At 43.9% G+C, this 21,754-nt stretch overlaps 1 protein-coding gene across 1 annotated transcript; it reads right to left on the bottom strand.

Annotated features, from left to right (window-relative positions):
• Positions 1-1,406: 1,406 nt before the first annotated feature.
• Positions 1,407-16,347, bottom strand: CMTM7 (CKLF like MARVEL transmembrane domain containing 7). Its single transcript, XM_066628999.1, has 5 exons — positions 16,034-16,347; positions 9,741-9,914; positions 7,373-7,471; positions 4,949-5,030; positions 1,407-2,461 (listed from the first exon to the last, which is right to left on the bottom strand). Exons 1-5 carry the CDS (start codon positions 16,169-16,171, stop codon positions 2,448-2,450), a joined length of 507 nt encoding a protein of 168 aa, XP_066485096.1. The 5' UTR covers positions 16,172-16,347; the 3' UTR covers positions 1,407-2,447.
• Positions 16,348-21,754: the final 5,407 nt, after the last annotated feature.

Below are 21,754 nucleotides of genomic sequence, written 5' to 3'. Positions count from 1 at the left end.
AAATAAATCTTTGTCTTTCCTGGAAGCTGTTGCTTGCCACCCGCACCTTTCTCTGTGCTCTAGCCCTAAATGGCTCTAGCAGCCATGTACTCTGGCCCCAAAATGTTAAAGGACAAAGCAGTTTTGGAAAGTCCCCTCAACAAGTAACTCAAGCATAATGAAGAAGCAAATTAACCAGGAAGTCCCTCCATATGTACATGAGGACAACAAAGCTACATTCGAATCCAACTATTTTAGATAGTGTGTCCTTTGCAGACAAGGAGCCACCTTTTCCCTTTAGCTCTGTAGGCCATTTAACAGACATTTTATTGAAAAGCAATATAAGAAGCCCACCACAAAATGCTGCAGCCTCCAAAATGAAGTCCTTTGCTTTTAACTGGGCACATAGGCTAAAGCTGGTATATACCCTACCATTCTGTGTATTGCCTGCATTTTCTCTTTCTTTGCCTTTTCTGTCTTTTTGTATCCACCCCAATGTTTCCCCATTACCTCTTTGTCTGTGCCTTTCCCACCCATCCCTATTCAAGCCTTTATTGTTCACAATCGTCTTTTCAGAGTAAGCATGCCCTGGATCAAAGTAACAGATTGATGATGCTTGGTAGGAGCCCTTTATCCCACCTCCCCCAGATTTTTAGCTTTTGTCCACATTGTTCTGAGACCAACAGTGAAATCCTAAGCATGTCTACTCAGAAGTAAGCCCCATTGAGTTTGAGTTTCTCACATATGTGTATATAGGATTGCAGCTTTTCACTGAACTATGTAGGGCTGACTTCATTGTAAACGTGCCTTCTAATCAAGTGATTAGTTTGCGTGGATGTGGTTTTGAGCCTTTTCTCATTCCCTTTTTTCTTGCCTATCGTCCATATCTTCCTGCGTGTAAGTTCCACTAGACTTACAAGGTTTCTTCAGAAAATCATGCTCAATCACACTGTAAGCACTCACTCCATGTGTCTTCAGTCTCCATGGCTCTCTCCCCTTCCCTCCGTGGACTTCAAATGAATTGTGCTACTTTGTGAAAAAAACACATCTCTCACTTCCCAAAAGGAAATTACTGTGCTAGCTTGTTTATAGCCCATCTAAGAAACTTCTCTCTTGTTAGCCCCCACGTTCGTTCCCTGGGCAGCAGGCAGAATGATTTGAGTAAGTGAAGGGAGTGATGAATATGCAGTTGTCAAACTGTTTTGAGAGGGATTTTGCCCATTAAAGGTACCATAAGTGGTGTGCATTTAGAATGTTTTAAAATGCTACATACAGGTACATCTGTCTGGAGGTGGCCTCATTTATTTACAAGGTTTTTACGCAGCTTTCTCTCCCTGCTGGGCACTCAAAGTGGTTATAGCCCTATTGGCACCACATCTAGATCAACATTATATGAATAAATTTTATCATTTCAGTACCAGGTGAGAAAGGGATGTTGTAGACAGATATTAGTTTAAGAAGGGTATACATGTAATGATCCTACATGCACTATGAAGTGAATTAAAAGTATTTGATCAGGCATAAGATACTTAAATGAAACAACAGGAACACTGCCATGTAAAGTAAATTCTAGTTCATTTCTAAACAAGTATTCACAGTAAGCTGGTCAAAACACAATTGATAAAATGCCCTTTCTCACAAAAGGCACAAAAAGCCAGGGAAAACAGAGGTAAGACATAAGCACAATTTGTTATGTCACAGCTTCCAGTTCAGACTGGATTTGAAGTACTGAATATTATTAAGCATTTGTACAGTGCTCTTGGCATGTGCAAAGCACTTCACATGTATTATGATCCATGTTGTCCTTCTAACAAGCTGCAAGGTATGTAAGTATTCCCCTTTAGTAGCTGAGGATCTGAGGTTGGGTGTGGTGGTGGTCTCAATTTGCTGCCTAGTCTCTTAATTGCTATGCTACACCAGCTCCACATCTGTTAGCAATACATGAAAGCAAGCAGACTATATTTCTCACCTTGAAAGTCATAATTCAACTCCTCTTCCCAGGTAGTCTGAACACTGTCAGTGTAAAAAGGGAGAAGCTAGCTCCTCATAAAAGGTCTGAAGTCCGAGAAACACAACTTTTGACAAAGGCACTTTGATTCCAAAGAAGCTGGTTTCTCTCTTTGGTTAAAGAAACACACAAATCCAGAGTGCTCTCTTATAGTGATTTCCAAATTGCGGGACCTAAGTATCTAGGAAAATGGTCCACAGACTGTAGAAAGCAGGCGTTGAGACAAAGCAGTGAAATAATGCAGTGTAAACATTGCTGGAGCCATTTCCTTTTTAGGCAAAGGAACATGGGAGGAGACTCAGAAGATTCTGGTGACCAATCCACTTACTAAAAGGGTTTGGAAACCTAAAGCACATTCTTAAGGAGCACCAGGTCCCAGTTCCATTTTGCATACATTTGCGGTCTCTTGGCAGGATGCAATTCCTCTCTTTGGTCTTCATATCTTGCAGAGGTGCAACTCTCACACAGCAGCACCTTCATATTTTAACAAGAAAATAAAAAGATAAGGCTAGAATCAATTGAGTTGCCACAAACAAACTTATCTGATTACAAGGGAGACTTTAAGTCACAGAAACAAAGAGTTGTAGGAGGCCTTATACAGCATCTTGACCCCCTGCTCAATGAAGAAAATCCAGTGCTAGATTATTCCCAAAAGATGGCTATCCACTTTCAAACTTCCAGCCAGGAAGAGTGTCCCCCTGACCCTGTAATTGGTTCCAAGTGAAAAGACCAACATTTCATGGCATGTTAGAATTCTTTCATTATAGAAGTAGAGACTGAGAAGGCTCAGGCTGATAGTTGCCTTGATCTATCATTCATTTTGTCAGTACTGAGCTGCTGTCACCACCAGCCCCACATAAATGCTGCTAGAAATATTAGATGTTGGGCTTAAATCATCATTTACATACAGGCATCCCCCTGTATCTACTGAGGATACATCCAAGCACTCCCAACACAACAGATAAAAGGGGACCCTGTACTTACAGTAGCACCAAGCACTCATGTCTCTTCTTTTGCAGCCTGTTATAGAACACTAAAGGAGAAATATAAGAAGCAGTCAGCCAGAATGCTAGAGGAGGGACACTAAGAGAAAGCTAACAGAAAGTAGAAAGCTTCCACTTAGCAGTCCGGCTGACTGCTTCTCACGTCGCTCCTCTAGCATTCTATAACAGGCTGCAAAGAAAGAGACCTGAGTACTTGGTGCCACAGTAAGTATAGAGTCCCCTTTTACATATAAGTAATGGGTAAGGAGTGGGGAAGAACCATGGATATGGGGGGCACCTGTACAAACAACAGTGAGCCAAACACTTTTGGGGGACAATATTTTTAACTGCTGCAGAAAAGTTAAAGCACCATACCATATAAATATTCTTTTTGTTAAGAACTTATTTATTATTTTCATTACATTTTTGAACTAACACAAAATTTTAAAAGACTTCCACTTATCTCTACTACAGGCTTACAAACATTAATAATAATAATAATAATATCTATCTTTATAATATTTGATACACTGAAGATTAAACCCATATAAATATTCTTTAAAATAACTAATTTAATAGATAACAAAAGAATCTAAGAACATGAGAAGAGCCCTACTGCATCACACCACCTGACACGAAACAAGATCCTGTTCCTCACTATGGCCAAACAGATGCCTCTGGGAAGCCCACAACCAGGTCATGTAGTCCTAGCCCTCTCCTGCCATTTTCCTCTGGCAACTGGCAGCCCGGGCCCTCCAGCCTTTGCACCTGGAGGCAGCTTGCAGCCGTCATAACTAGTGGCCATTGACCAATCTTTCTTTCATGAATAATCCCCTTTGCAGCCATTTAGGCTAGTGCCCATCAAGCACACTTCTCTAATAAATAATGCAAGGAAAATTGAGACATGAGTTCAAAAACAAACAACCCCAAGTGTGTTCAGAAAAATCTTCTTTTTAGCTGATAGATGCTAAAAGTCCATTCACTAAAATACAGTATTGATTAAAACCCAAGTATTAAGTCATTTAAAATACTTTTATTGTACTTTCCTTGTCCTCACAGAGGCTAATGTGTTGCTAATGAGCAAATCCATGCTCGATTTAATTAACTCTTTCCTAAGAGTATTGTAATATTAAAAAGTTGTTTCTTAAAGGGTAGGAAGTATTCAAAAAATGAGAGGGCTTGTTTGGATGATACGACCAACCCATCAAATCAAGTGGGGAGGAGCACTGGTATGCATATCCCACCCCTTTGGTGCACTGTTCCACCATTGCATAAACATGTTTAAACTGCCCCTCATTGTGCAATTTAAAATAACATTCAGATTGTGTGTGTAGGGAAATTCTGACATACTGACCCCCCCACACATGATTATGTGGCAGAGGGCTGATGTCACAGGGAACACAATGAATGAATCATGTCATTCTGCCCTGGTGTACTCAAAATGGTTCAGACACCGCCAGGAGGTCATGGTTTTTCGGCTTCATTGTACTCAGGTCTACCAAGTTATCATCCTGTGTTACGATGCAAGTAAGCTGCATGGGAGTTAAAGCATACAGCATGACCCTAGATCAGGGGTGCTCACACTTTTTTGGCTCGAGAGCTACTTTGAAACCCAGCAAGGCCCGGAGATCTACCAGAGTTTTTTTTACAATGTCCGCGCCATCATAACATATAACATTTATGTGTACAATGTATGTTGGTGTACCTTGAGCCCCACTGAGTATAACAGGACTTACTCCTGAGTAGACATGCCTAGGATTAGGCTGTGAGGCTACAATCCTAGCCACACTTACCTGGGAGTAAGCCCCATTGAGTACAATGGGCCTTACTCCCGGCATTTCCTCCCAGAGGCACCTGAAGGGGGGGGTCAGCACTCCGCGATCTACTCATTTTGCCTCGCGATCTACCGGTAGATCGCGATCCACCTATTGAGTACCCCTGCCCTAGATTAATGCAGTACAGGTTACTGAATTCTTACCTGTTGACTGAGTGACACATGAGACTTTGTAGGACAGCCATATACTCATAATACACAGAACTGTAGCAAAGAAGCCAAAGATCTGTTTAAAAAAAGAGCCATATATTTAGTAATCTATCTAGTTTGGAGGTACAAGTGGTCCTAGGCGCCTAGGATCCTGCAGAGCGGAGCTCCACGGATCCTCCTCCTGCCCGCCCCCAGGCACGCCTCTGGCACACACACCCTTCCCCAGGTCACTCCAGCCTCCCCACCCGCTCCCTGCATCATGCTGGCCTCCCCCCTGGAACACCCCCGTCCCCGCTCCATTTGCCGTTCTGCAGCCTGGCGGTCACAGGCACCGCCAAGCTGCAGAACATGGGCGCCCACCGGGCGGTGGCTCAGTGCCGGCCGGAGCTGAGCCACTTCTGGTGGGAGCCCGGCGGTAAGCCCCGCAAACTTGCCTAATGGCACATTTGCGACTGTGGTCTGCGCTGCGGAGGCGCAGTGAGGACCATAGGATTGGGCCCCAAGTTTCTAATTTGGGTGTTTCCTTCTCCAGACCCTTATTTCTACTTTGAAACTTATCCTTCAGTTAGAGATCTGGCTCATCTCATCGTAAACTGTTGAAATTGGTTGCAATAGTTATAAAATAAATGTATAACAAATGAAATACAGATTTTAAAAATAGCCCAGATAAATATAAAAGGTTAGAAAGCTAGCCTATGCATGTCTACGATGGAGAAAATGTAATATAAACAGTACTACAGGTTGTGATTGCATATCCACAGATTTGGTACCCATGGTTTTACCTTACTGTGGATTTGCCCCACCTGCAATCTGCCGAATAGTGCTCCAGTCACATTTGGAGGCTCTTTCAGTTGAAAACCGGAAGCACACAGCCTTCCCGGCCCTCAGAAGGCCATCTGAATGTGACCGAAGCACAGCTCTGGTCATGTTCAGAGGGTTAGCATGCCCTAACCCGCAGACTTGATTATCCGTAGGTTTTGGCATCCGCAGGGATTCCAGGAAGGCACGACTAATCTGAGAAAGGCTTCGATGAGGAAGATAGATTGGAATGGTGCAAAGCACAAGTCTTTGAAAATGGCCAAATCTGCAACAGTTTCTGCCTTTGAATAAATACAAGGGTTTATGTAAGATCTCCCTTCATAAGAACATAAGAACAGCCCCACTGGATCAGGCCATAGGCCCATCTAGTCCAGCTTCCTGTATCTCACAGCGGCCCACCAAATGCCCCAGGGAGCACACCAGATAACAAGAGACCTCATCCTGGTGCTCTCCCCTACATCTGGCATTCTGACTTAACCCATTCCTAAAATCAGGAGGTTGCGCATACACATCATGGCTTGTACCCCATAATGGATTTTTCCTCCAGAAACTCGTCCAATCCCCTTTTAAAGGCGTCTAGGCTAGATGCCAGCACCACATCCTGTGGCAAGGAGTTCCACAGACCGACCACATGCTGAGTAAAGAAATATTTTCTTTTGTCTGTCCTAACCCGCCCAACACTCAATTTTAGTGGATGTCCCCTGGTTCTGGTATTATGTGAGAGTGTAAAGAGCATCTCCCTATCCACTCTGTCCGTCCCCTGCATAATTTTGTATGTCTCAATCATGTCCCCCCTCAAGCGTCTCTTTTCTAGGCTGAAGAGGCCCAAACGCCGTAGCCTTTCCTCATAAGGAAGGTGCCCCAGCCCCGTAATCATCTTAGTCGCTCTCTTTTGCACCTTTTCCATTTCCACTATGTCTTTTTTGAGATGCGGCAACCAGAACTGGACACAATACTCCAGGTGTGGCCTTACCATCGATTTGTACAACGGCATTATAATACTAACCGTTTTGTTCTCAATACCCTTCCTAATGATCCCAAGCATAGAATTGGCCTTCTTCACTGCTGCCGCACATTGGGTCGACACTTTCATCGACCTGTCCACCACCACCCCAAGATCTCTCTCCTGATCTGTCACAGACAGCTCAGAACCCATCAGCCTATATGTGAAGTTTTGATTTTTTGCCCCAATGTGCATGACTTTACACTTACTGACATTGAAGCGCATCTGCCATTTTGCTGCCCATTCTGCCAGTCTGGAGAGATCCTTCTGGAGCTCCTCACAATCACTTCTGGTCTTTACCACTCGGAAAAGTTTGGTGTCATCTGCAAACTTAGCCACTTCACTGCTCAACCCTCAGCCACTTCACTGCTCAACCACTGCTTCCTTCTACCACCCTCATCCAAGAGCACACAGCACAAACAGTGATAAATCCCAAGGGGTGGTATTGACTATACTTCCTTATGCTGTATATCAGAAGCACATTATACGGAAAACTGGGGACACAACCCATGACCAGATCACACCAGAGACAAACTAAAAATTCAAGCAGTAAAATCATTGCATATATTAAAGGGTATGTCTATGATCCGCCTCACCGATCCAGCTACAAGTCCTGCGGTTCCATAACTTTTTGCTACTGCCACAATAGATGCAATAAGGAGGAGGAGGGTGCCTATCAGGTAATGGAGAAACTCCTGAAAAGAAAAAAAACAACCCAATTTAGAAGAGAAATATGTCAAGAGAACATTTCAGTGTGTCTCACCATGCCAATGAATTCGTGCACTGGGGAATGAATGCAAAGAAGGAAACCTGAAAACTGAGCTGTTAATTCTTTCTGGCTTAGTTCGCATTTCTTGGCCAAATTAAAAAAAAAACAAACTGAGATGCTGGTCCGCTAAAACTGATCTGGCTACAACTCACTTTTTCCAAAAGTTCGTTCTGGGAACCATGCACATTGTCAGAGCTTGCTACATATCAAACTCATGACCCTTGTTGGTTCCCTACATATCCGACAAAGGCTAAAGGCAGTTCCCTAAAGGCAGTGGTTCACAAACTGTGAGCTGTGGCTCCCTAGGAAGCTGCAGAAACCAGCCAGGGAGCTGTAGAATCCTTGCAACCCCCCGTCCCACAATATATAGGAGTGTAGTCTTAATGAGGAGCCATGGCCAATGGTAGATCAAGGAAGCCACCAGGTGAAAAAGTTTGGGAACCGCTGCCTAAAGGAGATGCACTCAATATGGCTGGCTGTATATGGTTGTCACACATATGTCTAGGGACTAAATACTCATCCTTCCCAAGGATTATGTCTGCATTCTCTGTTGAATATGAGGAAAAGGCTATAGCTTAGTAGCAGAGCAACTGCTTCATATGCACAACATGCCACTGCTTGCCTGGCAGTTCAAGGCAAGACTGGGAAAGACTGTCTAAAACCCTGGAGAGCCACTACCAGTCACCACAGATAATACTGAGCAACACAGACAAGATAGGTGGGATTCAGAGGGAGCCGCTTCTTATGTCCCTACAAGTTGCTAATTCAACACCCATTCACTCAGCTCAGGAAGTGGCCATCTAGACATGCCCCAATTCATTCCGACTGCTATTTATTTACTGAATGGGTGGGAGAACATAAACATGGTTTCAAGTACAAGAAGTAATGAGAAGCTATACGACATGCTGGCTACATTGAAAATGTAGTCCTTTTCGATTTCTGATGTTTACAGAAATACCAGGGCTTTTCTTTCCATACTTTTCTACACAAACATAGGGACTAGAAACCATTTTTCTAAACAAGCTCAGGTTACAAATAATCAACCTGAAGGATCCCTGAGAATGCAAGACAAGCCCTGATGGATGAAATTTAAAAACGTACTTCAGCATTTTGTCTCCCAATGTGGCCAACCAGTTAGCTGTGAAATCTATTGGATCTGTTGCAAAAGGGGTCGCACACACACAGTTTGCCAATGAGAGGCTAGGGGTAACAGAGCTGAACAACAGAAGTAGCATGTGAGAGAGCCCTTATCGACCTTTATGGGACTACTCTGCTTCAGAATGCAGGCATAAAATCAAATGTCTGAATGCTATTGTAGAAAGCTAGCAATTCAGAGGGAAGGGTCCAAGACTAGCCTTTTCTCCACCATGTTATTTTGCTATGTACAAGGAAGGATTTTTTTAAATGTTTACAAATATTCTCATCCTCCATCTGCTTTCTGAAGTGATACAGTCCCAGGAGGATTCCGCTATGTCCAGTTCCTGAAAACATTACTTCTGACTGAAGCCCCATGGGACTTTACAGTACCATCAGTAACTGAAAAAGTATTATAGGAAAGTCACTGATTATACTGAGACAGCCTGGAGTTATGGGGGATCCCATTGCTACAAAAGTTAGAAGACTGAGCAGACAAGAGGAATAACAGGAGTAATGTAACTAGTGATTCACAGAAATACCTTACATTGTATTATTGTATTGTAAAAGGTATTATTATTATTAAGAATATTTGCATACTGCTTTTCAACAAAAAGTACTTCATAAAACAGTTTCCATAGCTAAACAAATAAATGGTTTCCTGTCCCCAAGGGGCTCACAATCTAAAAGACAATTCACAAGAATGACACCAGCAACAGCTGGTAGAAAAGGCAACATGCTGGGGTGAAGGGCAATTGCTCTCCCCCTGCAATTGATAAGATAAACCTACTTTAAAAGGTGCCTCTGCTATACAAATATACCATTATGAGTTGGGTGTTAGAAGCAGATGACTGCTTTATTCTTATACACATTTGGGTAATGCCAAAGAAATGTGATGTCTGTCACACATTGTCGCCTTTTGGTCCCAAAGTTTACTTTTTCTTTTAAGCAGTAAATATGTTACCTTTAACATTCCACAAAGCTGGTTTCTTGTAGGAAGCTCTTTTGTCATACGTAAAAATGTTTTGCAACAAAATTGACTACAGTTAGGAACAACTCACAGCAAGTGGCCAGTTGATGCAGGACAGCATCCGGTAAGCTCTGAAGATGTAGACAATGTAGAAGATGAGAATCATAACAAAGTCACACATGGTGATTATTTCAAAGAAGTTGTAAGCTCTGTAATCTGTCCAACGTGAGCATCTGACACAGATGAATCCAATCAGCAGCGTGAGCTGAAAGAGAAGAAGAAATAAGATGGAATTGGGGGGGGGGGGTGGAAGATGCATGAAAAGTTCAACAAGTGTGAGAAAAATGGTCTAATATTTTAAAGTTAGATTAAAAGAAAAAACATTTCAACTGAAAAAAATGAAACAAAACCCAGACGTAGGATAAAGAAACCCTCTTGAAGAGAAAATGTATTGTCTGCAATTCCAAACATATAACAGGATCAGTCCCTTTGAAACTAATGGGACTTCTGAGGACAAATCGTTTAGACTTGTCAAGAAAGGATTTTTGAAAAAAAGATGAAAGTGGTTACAACAATTTTTTCCCCCTAAGTGCATGATTATTACATCATTAAGTGCATCTCATATCAGAAGCTGAACCCCACTGCTGTCTCTTATTGCCAACAAAAAAAAATGAGACCTTACATTAAAAAATAGTTTATGCATGGATTACCCCCTAGGGACCAGACAAATGTCATTTCATAATGCGAAAATATCATGCACCAGCCTGCAAGTCTACATAAAGGGATGACAAGCATTGTTACAAGACACTCTTTGTCCACAGCAACAAATGATTAGTTTACCAGTGGCTCCTAAACCTTTTGTTAATAAGAGTGAATAATAGATACTCACTTTGCCAAGCACAGGACTGCTTTCAATATCCCAATGGAAATAACTAATGTATTCTAACAGTGTAAACTGGATGTGGAGGGGATTAACATCTCCCCCTTGTCATGGACAGGCCCGGGGCACAACCTGGCACACTACCTGGCACCGGTGCCACCACTGCCTCTGCCGTGGAACTCTGGAGAGAGAAGCAAGACCCTTAACATGCTACATGGTATGGTTTTTGCAATCCTTGAAGTGTAATTCTTGGTTTTATGTCTTTAAAGGGACCACACACATGAAGAAGCTCCGTGTTCACACAGTCCATGTAAATATAGCTGCAAACCCTGAACTTCAAGGTTTGCAAAAACTGCATAAGGAGCATAGTGAGGATTATCTGCTTCTTGCTCAAGTGAGCTGGGGGAACAATGTAACTCTTGTCCACAGTGGGCTGGAGAGAGGCAGCAGCAGACCTGGGGCAAAAGGTATTTCAGTCTGAAGCTCCTCTGGCCACCTGCCCTGATGCAAGCCACATCAAGTGGCTTCATGGTTGGACCAGCAGTGGACAGACTACCAGTACCTGGTAACTTTAGGCTCATTTTGGTTCCTTTCCTCCACAGAGGAGCCTATTATAAAGACCCATCCTCAGAGATTTATGCATCTGAATTGATTTCTGATGGATCTGGTCTCTTCTGGAACAAGGGCATGACCAAGGCTATTGACACAATTATACCCGAGCAATCTCTTCTATTTATAGAGGCAACAGCTTGGTTCACAGGGGAGAAGCTGACTGTTAAGTGTCTGGACCCGTTTTGAACAATGGTGGAAAAAAGACATGACAAATATGAACACTGGGCCCACTTATGCTAGTATGCCAACTTCATCCTTTCTTGGGCCAGTCAGACCTGACCACAGTTGTATGTGCATTGGTTACATGTTCTCAGGATTACAGTAACATTCTCTACAACAGACTGACCTTGAAGACCACCTGGAATCTACAGACTGTTGCTGCTCTATTGCTGACCAGAACAAAGTATAAAGAGCATTTCAAGCCTGTGCTTTGCCACCTGCATTGGTTGCTAGAATGTTTCTGAGCACAATTCAAGATGCTGGTTTTATCCTTTAAGGCCCAAATGACTTGGGAACCACAGTATCTGAAGAAGTGCAATTCTCCACATGAAATTGCCCACTCTGAAGTAATCTGAGAGGGCCCTTCTGTGAAAGGGACAGAAGTACATCCAGTAGTGATGTAGCAAAGGGTTTTCACTGTCGTGACACCCAAGACGTGGCACTCTTTCCCCCAAATAGGTAAGCCAGTACTACACCTATGTCAATAGCAGTCCCAGAGAAATACTTTCTCATTCTCTGCTACTTTTTAAAGAAAAATTCCTGCTGTTTCGATGGTTGTTGGAATTTTCTATTATTGGGTTTGTTGCTTTTGTTGCTCTTAATGTATTTCGCTTGTTTTTAATGCACTTATTTCATTTTGTTGTAAGCCAACTTGAGCAACTCCCTGATGAGAGAGAAAAGTGCAGAACTGAAGTCTTTTAACAAAGACATAAAATTGGTTTTACATTTTGAGCAATAAAAGACAAATCCAGGGCAGCATAAATAATACCTCCCAACATGGAAAAAGATTATTGCATCTTCTCTGGCTGCTGAGCGATGACTTTTTAACTCCGAGTTTTTCAAATGTTACAGAGCAAGCCTCACCAAATCAAGAAACCAACGATCGAAGCTTCCTCATGTTTAAGAAAGGCAAATCGAAATGCCAAGGAAACCAAGCTGATTTCATCCCTACTGTTGCCTAGTAACAAAAGTCTACACACATTGTATGTTTACATGGATACTTGAGAACCAAACTAGATGTTATGGAAGCAGTCACATTCTCCTCCCCACATTTCTCCACTCATCCTTTTAAGAGGATATAATGAGACCACCACCCTGACAAGACTCAAAGAAACGAATACTGTGTCTGACTCAAATTCAAAACCACAACTGTTTCCCCTGCTGCTTCTGCAACCTTCCTCCATTGCCCAAATAATCTCAGAACCCACCCTGCAAGTAGGTTGATTCTTCAATACATGAATCTGTTATTTCCTCAGAACCTCTGCAAATTTACATACTGAACTATATAAATGTTGATATGTCCAGCAGTGCAACTCTGGGATGCTTGAAACCGTCATATGAATAAGGCCTGGTTGCCCAGCTAATCAAAATGTTCACTGTGTTCCTATTCTTCTCCTTGCCCCATGTGTGGGTATTTATTTACCTCATTTATTTATTTAATTTCATTAAATATAACAGCTCACAAATGACACAATACAAAATCTAAAATAAAATAATTAACAAGCCCAATCCTAGGCATGTTTCCTCAAAAGTAAGCTCCATTACAGTCAGTGGGGCTTAATCCCAGGTAAGCATGCACAGGACTACAGCCTAAATTTCTTAGAAAACCAACAACCTTAAAATATAACAAGCCAGGAGTGAACTGAAAGCTTAATGGAACAGAAATCTTTTAGCCAGGATTTTTAGAAAAATAAAAAAACCAGCATGGAGGGAGCCTGTCCAATATCTGTTGGGAAGGCACTGAACAGATGAGGTGCCACCACTAAGAAGGACTTCTCTCCTTTTGAGGTCTGCCTGATTTCTACAGTGGCAGGTCAGAGAGAAGTACCTTTCCTGATGATGAATGAGAGTAGATGATCTTTATGGTAATCAGGTCCCAGGCCTTTAGGACTTTAAAAGCCAAAGCTATCACTCTGAATCAGACCTGGAAGCATTTTGGCAGTCAACGGAGCAGACAAAGAATTGGTGAAATGTGCTGTGTGCAGCTCTAGCCAGGACAACCTGCATCAACAAAAGGTTTCAAACCACCTTCAGGAGCACCCCTGCAAAGATTAACGGCAATAGTCCTATCTAGATGTAATGCATGGCTAATGAAAGTCAGCATAATGAATGCATGACTAATGAAAGTCAGGGAATTATCCCATAGGTAGGCTGTTGCTGATGAACTGGCAGAAGCTCTTGGCCACAGCAATCACTGGACTACTCACTATCATAATGGCTAACATTTTTTCCAGGTGTTTGCAGGATCACTTAAGGAAGAATATGAGTGGTTATCATCATGAAAAAGACACTCTTACGTAGGGAAATCTTAAGTAAGAAGAGCTGAGCTGGGCAGGCAGGCGTTTGAAACACTACTGAACTTTCAGGGGCAACAACAATTTTTAAAAAAATTTAAAAGACAGTTGTTCTTGTTTGTAAAACCGGATCTTATTCTTTATATGGGCACGATCACATCACAAATTTAAAAGTTAATTTACCCTTCAAATCCTAGATGGGTCAGGGTGCCAAGTGGCAGCACTGTGGCTACAGCCCCGTGGTCACCCAAAAGCTGGAATAATATTAAAGTGTTTCCAATTCCCTGAAAGTATTTTAGCTGAAGAATGGATTGTCAAGAGATTGCAAGGAGTGTGTGTGTCAAGAAATCCTTTGGTCCTCCATGGACCTGGGCATCAACGCATTCATTCCTGGAGGGAGAAGACTGGTGGTCGCAGTAACACAACAGCAGTTTGTCTGCTAGAAGGCAGAGACTCAGGGCCCAATCCTATCCAACTTCCTAGCAGTAATGCGGCTGGTCCAACAGGGTGTGGGCTGCATCCTTGGAAGGCTAGTTATGAGGCCTCCTCAAGGTAATCGAATGCTTGTTCCACTACCTTGGAGCTGCATTGCAGGTACATCAGTACTGGAAAGTTGGATAGGATTGGGCCCCCAATCTACACTTTAAGCAGATGTGGTAAAAACTGAGGTGGTAGGGTTCAGGGTGTTCCATTTCGTACTGCAGGTGAAGAGAAATATTTTAGGACAGCCATCACTGTGCCATGGCACACTGGTGTTCCATGGATGGTCTGCAGGTGTGCCACAAGACTTTGAGGAGGGTCATTTATTAGTATGGGGGATATTAGCCCAATCCCAGCAGTATGATGTGCCTTGTCAATGGTCAAATAACTGATGGTGCACCTTGACAACTTTTAGGCTGTACTGGAATTGAGGAAGATCTGGCGAGGAGGTAGGATGTGGTGTCAGCAGTGGCCCCTTTAAGGGTTAGGGCCTGGGCATTCAGCAGAGGGTGTGCTGCACATCTGCAGTCTCTTGAAGGCAATAGGGCCCTCAGGCATAAAAGCACCTGATGAAGGGAGATTTTGGTGTGGGTAGCAGAAGGAGAAAAGTTTGAGGAAGGACAGACTGGATTAATGGAACTGCTGATGGACTTTGGAGACTGCTGGAGACACTGGAGCTTGGTGTGTGGCTGCCATGCCCAAGACCTGCTGAGGACCAAGGGGGTGCTGTAGTGATGGGAGGCTGCTGGTAGGAGAGAGGATCTCTGTAGATTGAACAGACGAGCTGGTGGGGTCCAGCAGGACTGCAAGGCAGAAACAGAGTCATGGTTGAGTGAAAAAAAGGGGAGCTAATTAGCTAAAAGTGGGCATTGGTTCTCCAGGCAGAGCTTGGACTGGGAATCTGGCAAAACAAGCACCTTGTCAGTGTGTAGTGAGATGGAAAAGGTGGAAAATTGCTGTTTTACAACGTTCTCCCTTGCAGAAAAACAAACATGGAAGAAACAAACCAACCTCACTGTATAGAGATGAGATCAGCAAATCTCTCTTCCTGGATTTACCTCAAGAACAAGTTCCCCTCCCCCAACCTGTTTGATGGGGTTGAATGAAACCAGGACTAATTTTTGTGTTGCCTTTTTTGCCCAGGGAAGGGTTCAAAAGATATGAACCCCCCCCCCCCACCTGCAGAGAAACTGTCCAGAGTTATCACAGCCTCTGTTTTTTTTTCTGTGCCAATGCGGGGGGCCCTGATGCAGCGGTGGACATACATTTTTGGGGCACTGAAGCTTGAGCTGAACACAAACACAAGAACATCGCCACTGGATCAGGCCAAAGGCCCATCTAGTCCAGCTTCCTGTACCTCACAGGCACCTGCCAAATGCTTCAGGGAGCACAAGAGACAGCAAGACACAAACTGTGCCCTGGTGCCCTCCCCTGCATCAGAGGTGACCCACCTCTAAAACCAGGAGCTTACACATACCTATAATGACTTGTGACCCATGATGGACTTTTCCTCCAGAAATTTGTCCAAGCCTTTCTTAAAGGCATCTAGGCCAGGTGCCATCATCACTTCCTGTGGCGAGGAGTTCCGCAGACTAACAAACTGTTATGGGGGCTCCTTTGCAAGCAGCTTTGGGATTGTTGAAACGTGTTGAACACAACAAGACATGAATCAATGTGAGTGGCGAGACTATCCCACTCTACCGTAGATATGTGTTAACCCTTCTCACACAGCGGAGCCCCAATTTGTAAGCAGTGTGGGCCAGAGCGGCTTGTGGGGCCCGGAGGTTTCTCTGGGGTCCCAGCAGATGCAGCCCTGGGCTGGTGAGCGAAGCCCCCCCTGGCAGGCGCCACCTGGTGGGTCCAGGTGCTGCAGCGGCCCCTCCCCGCGACCCGCCTTACCATCTGGGCCACCTTCAGCACGGCCGGGCAGGAGCCCGCGTAGCCTCTGTCCACCGGCCCCGCGCTGGGCCCCGAGGTGGCGGCGGAGACCCCCGCGCTGCTGACGTCGGTGCGGACCACCCGCACCCCGTGGGACATGGCGCGCGCCTTTCGGGCAGCTGGCTGCGTGGACCCTTCCTTCCTCCGCGCGGCCAGCGCTGGCAGCTCCGGAGGCGGGCTGCGGTGGGGCGGGGCGGGCCCGGCTGCAGCGCCGCTATGCACAGCTGGAGCGGGGCGGGGAAGGCTCCGGCGCGCTGCCCCCTTCCCAGGCAGCCTGTCCTGGAAGCCAGGGAGCCAGCAGCCTGCCCGCCCGCCCAAGGGGCTGCGCCTCCAGAGTGGCCGCTGCAGCCGCCGCCCCACAAAGTTTGGGGAGGGGACGGAAGGCGCGCGCTTCCTCCACGAGAGCTTCGGGCGACGTGCGAGCGGCCTCAGAGCTGGACACGCTCCCCGCCTGGAAGCAGCGGCGTGGCCAGAGCGGGTGCAATGCACTAAGTCACGCAGGGAGCCTCACCCCAGTGTGCCAGGGCCCCCCCTCACTTTCGGAGCCATTCTGGGCGGGGGGAGCAAAACGGAAGGGCCACCAAGGGGAGGGGCCCCTGGCACGCTGGGGGGAGAGCCCGAGCCCATGCCTGCCTACTCAGAAGTCAGTCCCATTAGAGCCAATGGGGCTTACTCCCAGGAAAGTGTGGATAGGATTGCAGCCAGAGTCCAATCGTATGCACGTCTACTCAGAAGTCAGTTCCGTTATAATCAGTGGGGCTTACTCCCAGGACAGTGAATAGGATTGCAGCCACAGAGCCCAATCCTATGCAGGTCTACTCAGAAGTCAGTCCCGTTATAATCAGTTGGGCTTACTCCCAGGTAAGTGTGGATAGGATTGCAGCCTGAGGCTCCCTGTAAAACGTAGTGCTTTGCACCCCCTCTGGCTACGCCACTGCCTAGAAGCACACACAGCCCTCCTCTCCCTTCCAAAGACAAACGAGAGCCAGTCCCTTCAGCAGTTCAGGAAAGGCGACGCTTCGGAGCCCTTGCAAAACCGCGTGTTCTCCTCCAGCCCATCCGGAGGAGGGTGTCCAAGTAAGCGCTTCTTTTTCCATTTCCCCTTTGAATGGTGACCTTAAAAGGTTCCGGGTTGTTTTGCAGTGGATACCTGGCAGATTTTGGCGATCAGCCTTTTGGATTATCTTCCTCATTGGGGCTGCAATCCCCATGCACGTTTTCCTGGGAGTAAGCCCTATTGGACACAATGGGATTTACTTCTGAGTAGACACGCACTGGATTGTGCTGCTGTTTTTGCGCCAGATTTGATCGCTTTGATGCGGTTTTTGAAAAGAAAAAAAAATTTAGATCTGTTTAGAGATCTAGACTAGATATTTTAGACTAGAGCTTCTAGTGCAGCAGCACCAACACGAGAAAGTTTTAATGCACATCACACGTGCGAATTTTTAAAGGCAATGTTGATTGATAAAGGTTGGGTTGACAATGTAAAATGTCTCAGATCAGGGCCAGCTCAATACCTGCAGGTAGCTGAGGTCTTGTGCCAAATACTGTCCCTCCTACCTGGTGATGAACCAGCCTCTTACGCACGCTGGGTGAAGAGAGATGCTCTAGTCTAGCCTGCACTGCTCTCTCCTCCATACTTCTGCTCCATCCGCTTTCCTTTTTCAATTCAGAGGGTGGAAGAGCGCTGACGTTCTTGGGCAAATTTCTGCCTAAGGCAACTGTTCAGACAACCTCACAAATGGACCATCTCTGGCTTGAATATTACCATGAGCCTCATTTAAAGGTCATGTAGTGTATAAACACACTTAAAGATACTAACTTCCCCGTCATAAATGTTTTAAAAGTGTTCATAAACTGCCCCATATAGATTTTATTTTTTCTATGCAACAAAATGCAAGTTAAATACTGAAAGTAGAATTGGAACATTATTTTTAAAAAACCATGCAAATATCTGAGCTTTTATGCTCCTGTGCAATGCACCCCATTGTACAGAAGCAGTAACAATCTTTCTCTTCTGCTTGTGGGCTTCCCAGAGGGAGCTACCAGGCCACTGTGAGAAACTGGGTGCTAGACTAGATGGGCCATTGGCAGACGAGTGTGTTTGTGTTCTAACAGCAATTTTACTCTCACCATAGTAGTCAAAGCAGACTATTTCACTGTGTGAGATCTTTTTATAGCAAATTGGCCTTCTAAATTTGGAATACTAGTACAGCCCAGAATCTCCCTGAAGATTCTTTCCAAGAATCTTGCCCATGCTACATTAAGTTGTCTTATTCATAACTTTTATTCCCAGGTCAGGTTCACTTTATATTAACTTTGCAGATACAATACTGCTAGGTACAGAGAATTCTGCACTAAATTGCTTTTGTATGTAGTGAGGGGTTCCCTCCATGAAATTGACTGAAGGTGGATTCAGTCTCTTCAAAAGGAAGTACTTCTCCAGAGAATGCATGATTAATTTATGGAATTTGCTGCCATAAGACTCCATGATGAGCACAGGCTTAGGCGACCTGAAATAGGGATTAGACAAATTCATAGCAGACAGGTCTAACAGCAACAATAAACCATGATAAAGCAGTGTGATACTAAAGATTATTTGCTGGGCATTCGCTTTTGAGTGATGGTTTTTGTTTAGGCCCTGCTTGTGAGTTTCCATAATCATCTGCCTTAGTGACTAATGGAAACAGGATTGTGGGATAGATGGACACTTGGTCTGATTCAGCAGAGTGTTTCATATGGAAGCCCCATCCTTTTTAAATATTTTATTGAAAAAACTCAGCAGTACATAAGATAATGATGAGAAACATTAACAGAAGGTTGGTTTACAACATACATATTCAGAACAGAAGTTGCATTTCATCAAATAAGTTTACTGGTAGGCAGATCTAGTCATTAATCCAGCAAGCCATACCAAAAGGATTATTGAGGCACTTTGTTCCTTACTGTGACTTCATATATTATAGGGTCAAGTCTTGACATTTAACACAAGTTGCAAGTCTGGAGACCATGGCTCAAATGAAACCCCAGAAGGCAGGAAGTAACACTTCCTCAATATGGTTTCCTTTAAATGTTTGAAAACTTTTCAACATAAAAGTTAAGGACCATAGCAAATAAAATTACCAGCAACTATAATTTGCGCCCCTGCCCCACATGATGCATAATTTCAATTCCTTTCCTCCACTTTTTAATTATACAAAAGATCGTGGCACTGCCTGGCATCTTATTAACAGTGAATGAATGACCTTCCTATGCACTACTAGCATATATATTGCTTTTCTGGGACACAATTTTTTTTTTAGCTGATAGGCCCCCTTTTCAGTTCAGTGTGCACGTATATAAATTTCTGGGGAGGGAGAGGGGCAGCCTAAGACTCAGCTGCACATGCTTTAGAGATCTTTTGCTGCATGTTCAGTTTCTGCAGAGTTTCCCCCCCCCCATTTGTTAAGGTCTCTGCATATGCTGTATGTACTTACGAACTGTAGTGCATCTAACAATGCAATCCTAACTTGAAGTTAAGCTGGCATGATGGTCTCCATGCCAGCTGAGAGAGTTGCAAACATGCCATAAGGCACATTTGCACCTACTTGAATGCCAATTGGGCCGGTGTGGAGGCCCGCACCAGCTCAGCATCCCAGCCCTGAGCTGGCACAGGTAAGTGTGTACCAGACAGTACAGGGGTGGGAGAGGGTGGCAGGAGGGCATATTGCAGGTGGGTAGGGGGCATTTCTGGATGGGGGAGGGTGGAACAGGGAGGGATTGGGCCAGGGAGAGGCTGGGATCCGTGGCAGTGGCATATAACACATCCTAAACCTCCCAGCTGAGCAACCCTACACAGGGTTTTCCAGATTTGCGCCAGCTATATAGCTGGTGCAGATCCAAAAAGCCCCATAGGGGTGGCTAGGGCTTTATTTAGGGTGTGGGGAAATATCCCTTTACCCCTGAGGAAGCCTCCAACCACCTTCTGAGCTGCGCTGGAATGCAATATAGGCCATGCAGCTCGGCTGCACCAGTGCAGTTTAGGATTGGGTTGCTAGATGGGTGAAAACTCCTTCAAATAGCACTTCACCACTTCAAAATTAGCAAGTCTAATAAAGAGCACCACTGCTATGATGGAATTATAATACAAATGTTTTCATTTTCATATACATAGAAGAGTTACAGGGAATGTACTTATCTAGTGGAGAAGAGGGTACCAAGTTTTACATAGAAGCCAATACCCCCTCTCCCCTTTTAAGTTTGGCATGCTGATTTTAGGACAATACATGGATTTTAAGAACCTCTTTGTAACATGCATTCTGTTAAATATCATAGCACCAATATCACAGTCACATTCTTTTCAAAGGAAAAATTTGCTTATTAGCAAGCGTAAAGAAGAAACCCAACATGTTGGAAATAAATGTGCAAAAATACTATATTTTGAGGATATCCCCCATTTCTTCCAGAGAGCTACTTTACTAACATGAAACAGTCACTTAGAATATTTTTTAAACCAACTTTGTTCCCCTGTTTAGGCATAACCACATTCATATTTATAATTCATGAAAAATCCCTCATGAAGCTACTCATGTTATATTGGGGAAGGGGGGAAGATTCACATTAAGTAAGATCTTGAAAATTTATTCTCTTTCATTCTGCAATATTTTCGATTTAGACTTCCCCAATCATGATAAGCTTCTTCTGTAGCAGCATTAGAAGAGCTTATGTTGACTTTTGGGCAAATTTAGGTAGATCAGTTCTGTGAAGATTTGTGGGATTGTTTTCTGTTTTGATAATCAGGGTGGAACACATTTATTGATGATGATTTACAAAATACATTAAAGTGCTCTGCAGAAATCTCGTGCAGATCTCTAAATCTTCAGAATTGTGTACAGAGACTCTTAAGCAGGAACATGTTCTCAAATACAGAATGTTTTCTAATAGGTATAAAAATATTATAAATTATTTTTGTTTGTATGTAACCAGTTATCCTGATTTCTGTGGCACTTTTCAGAAGTTTTAATAGTTACAAAGTACAAAAAACACAAGGCATATCAACAATTCCGTTACAATGACATACATACTGCCTATTGAAACATGTTTGTTGTCACAGATACATAGTATAAAAATCTACTCATAATACTTTCAGACTGAGACAACTAATCCCTGCTACAAAAAAATCATACTTTAAATAAATCCATGTTTCAATCACATTTCCAAAATACTGTCCATCAAATTTAACTAAAGTAGCAATCCTATGAATAATGCCTTGTCCCCATTGACATCACTGACTCAATTCAGAGGTTATGGCCAAACCTCTGAACCATCAGAAATATGCTGTGGGTTGGGGCACATACAGACTTCCTTCTCTGCCCCTTCTAAAATATGAATTCTGTCCTCCACTTTCTGGTTCATGTTAATCATAGTGTACACAATCTGGTTGTGACAACAAACTATTACTACCACAATGGAGGAGGCAATCAATAAGTACAAGAAAGGAGAAAGCATATTCCTTTCTAGGAGCCCACAACATATTACTAAAAGCCATCCTTAGGCAAACCCAGTAGTTCAGCTATGATGCCTGAATTCAATCACTGAGATTCATTTCTGATATTTAAACACATAGCATCAGGATGCACTGCAAGCACTTCTCTTAAGTAGAAATCTTTTGTCCACCCTTATACAAACACATTTTATTTTGGG

Source organism: Tiliqua scincoides, chromosome 5 (genome assembly GCF_035046505.1).
Source record: "Tiliqua scincoides isolate rTilSci1 chromosome 5, rTilSci1.hap2, whole genome shotgun sequence".
NCBI classification, from domain to species: Eukaryota; Metazoa; Chordata; class Lepidosauria; order Squamata; family Scincidae; genus Tiliqua; species Tiliqua scincoides.
This window is presented reverse-complemented; position numbering and strand designations above follow the sequence as displayed.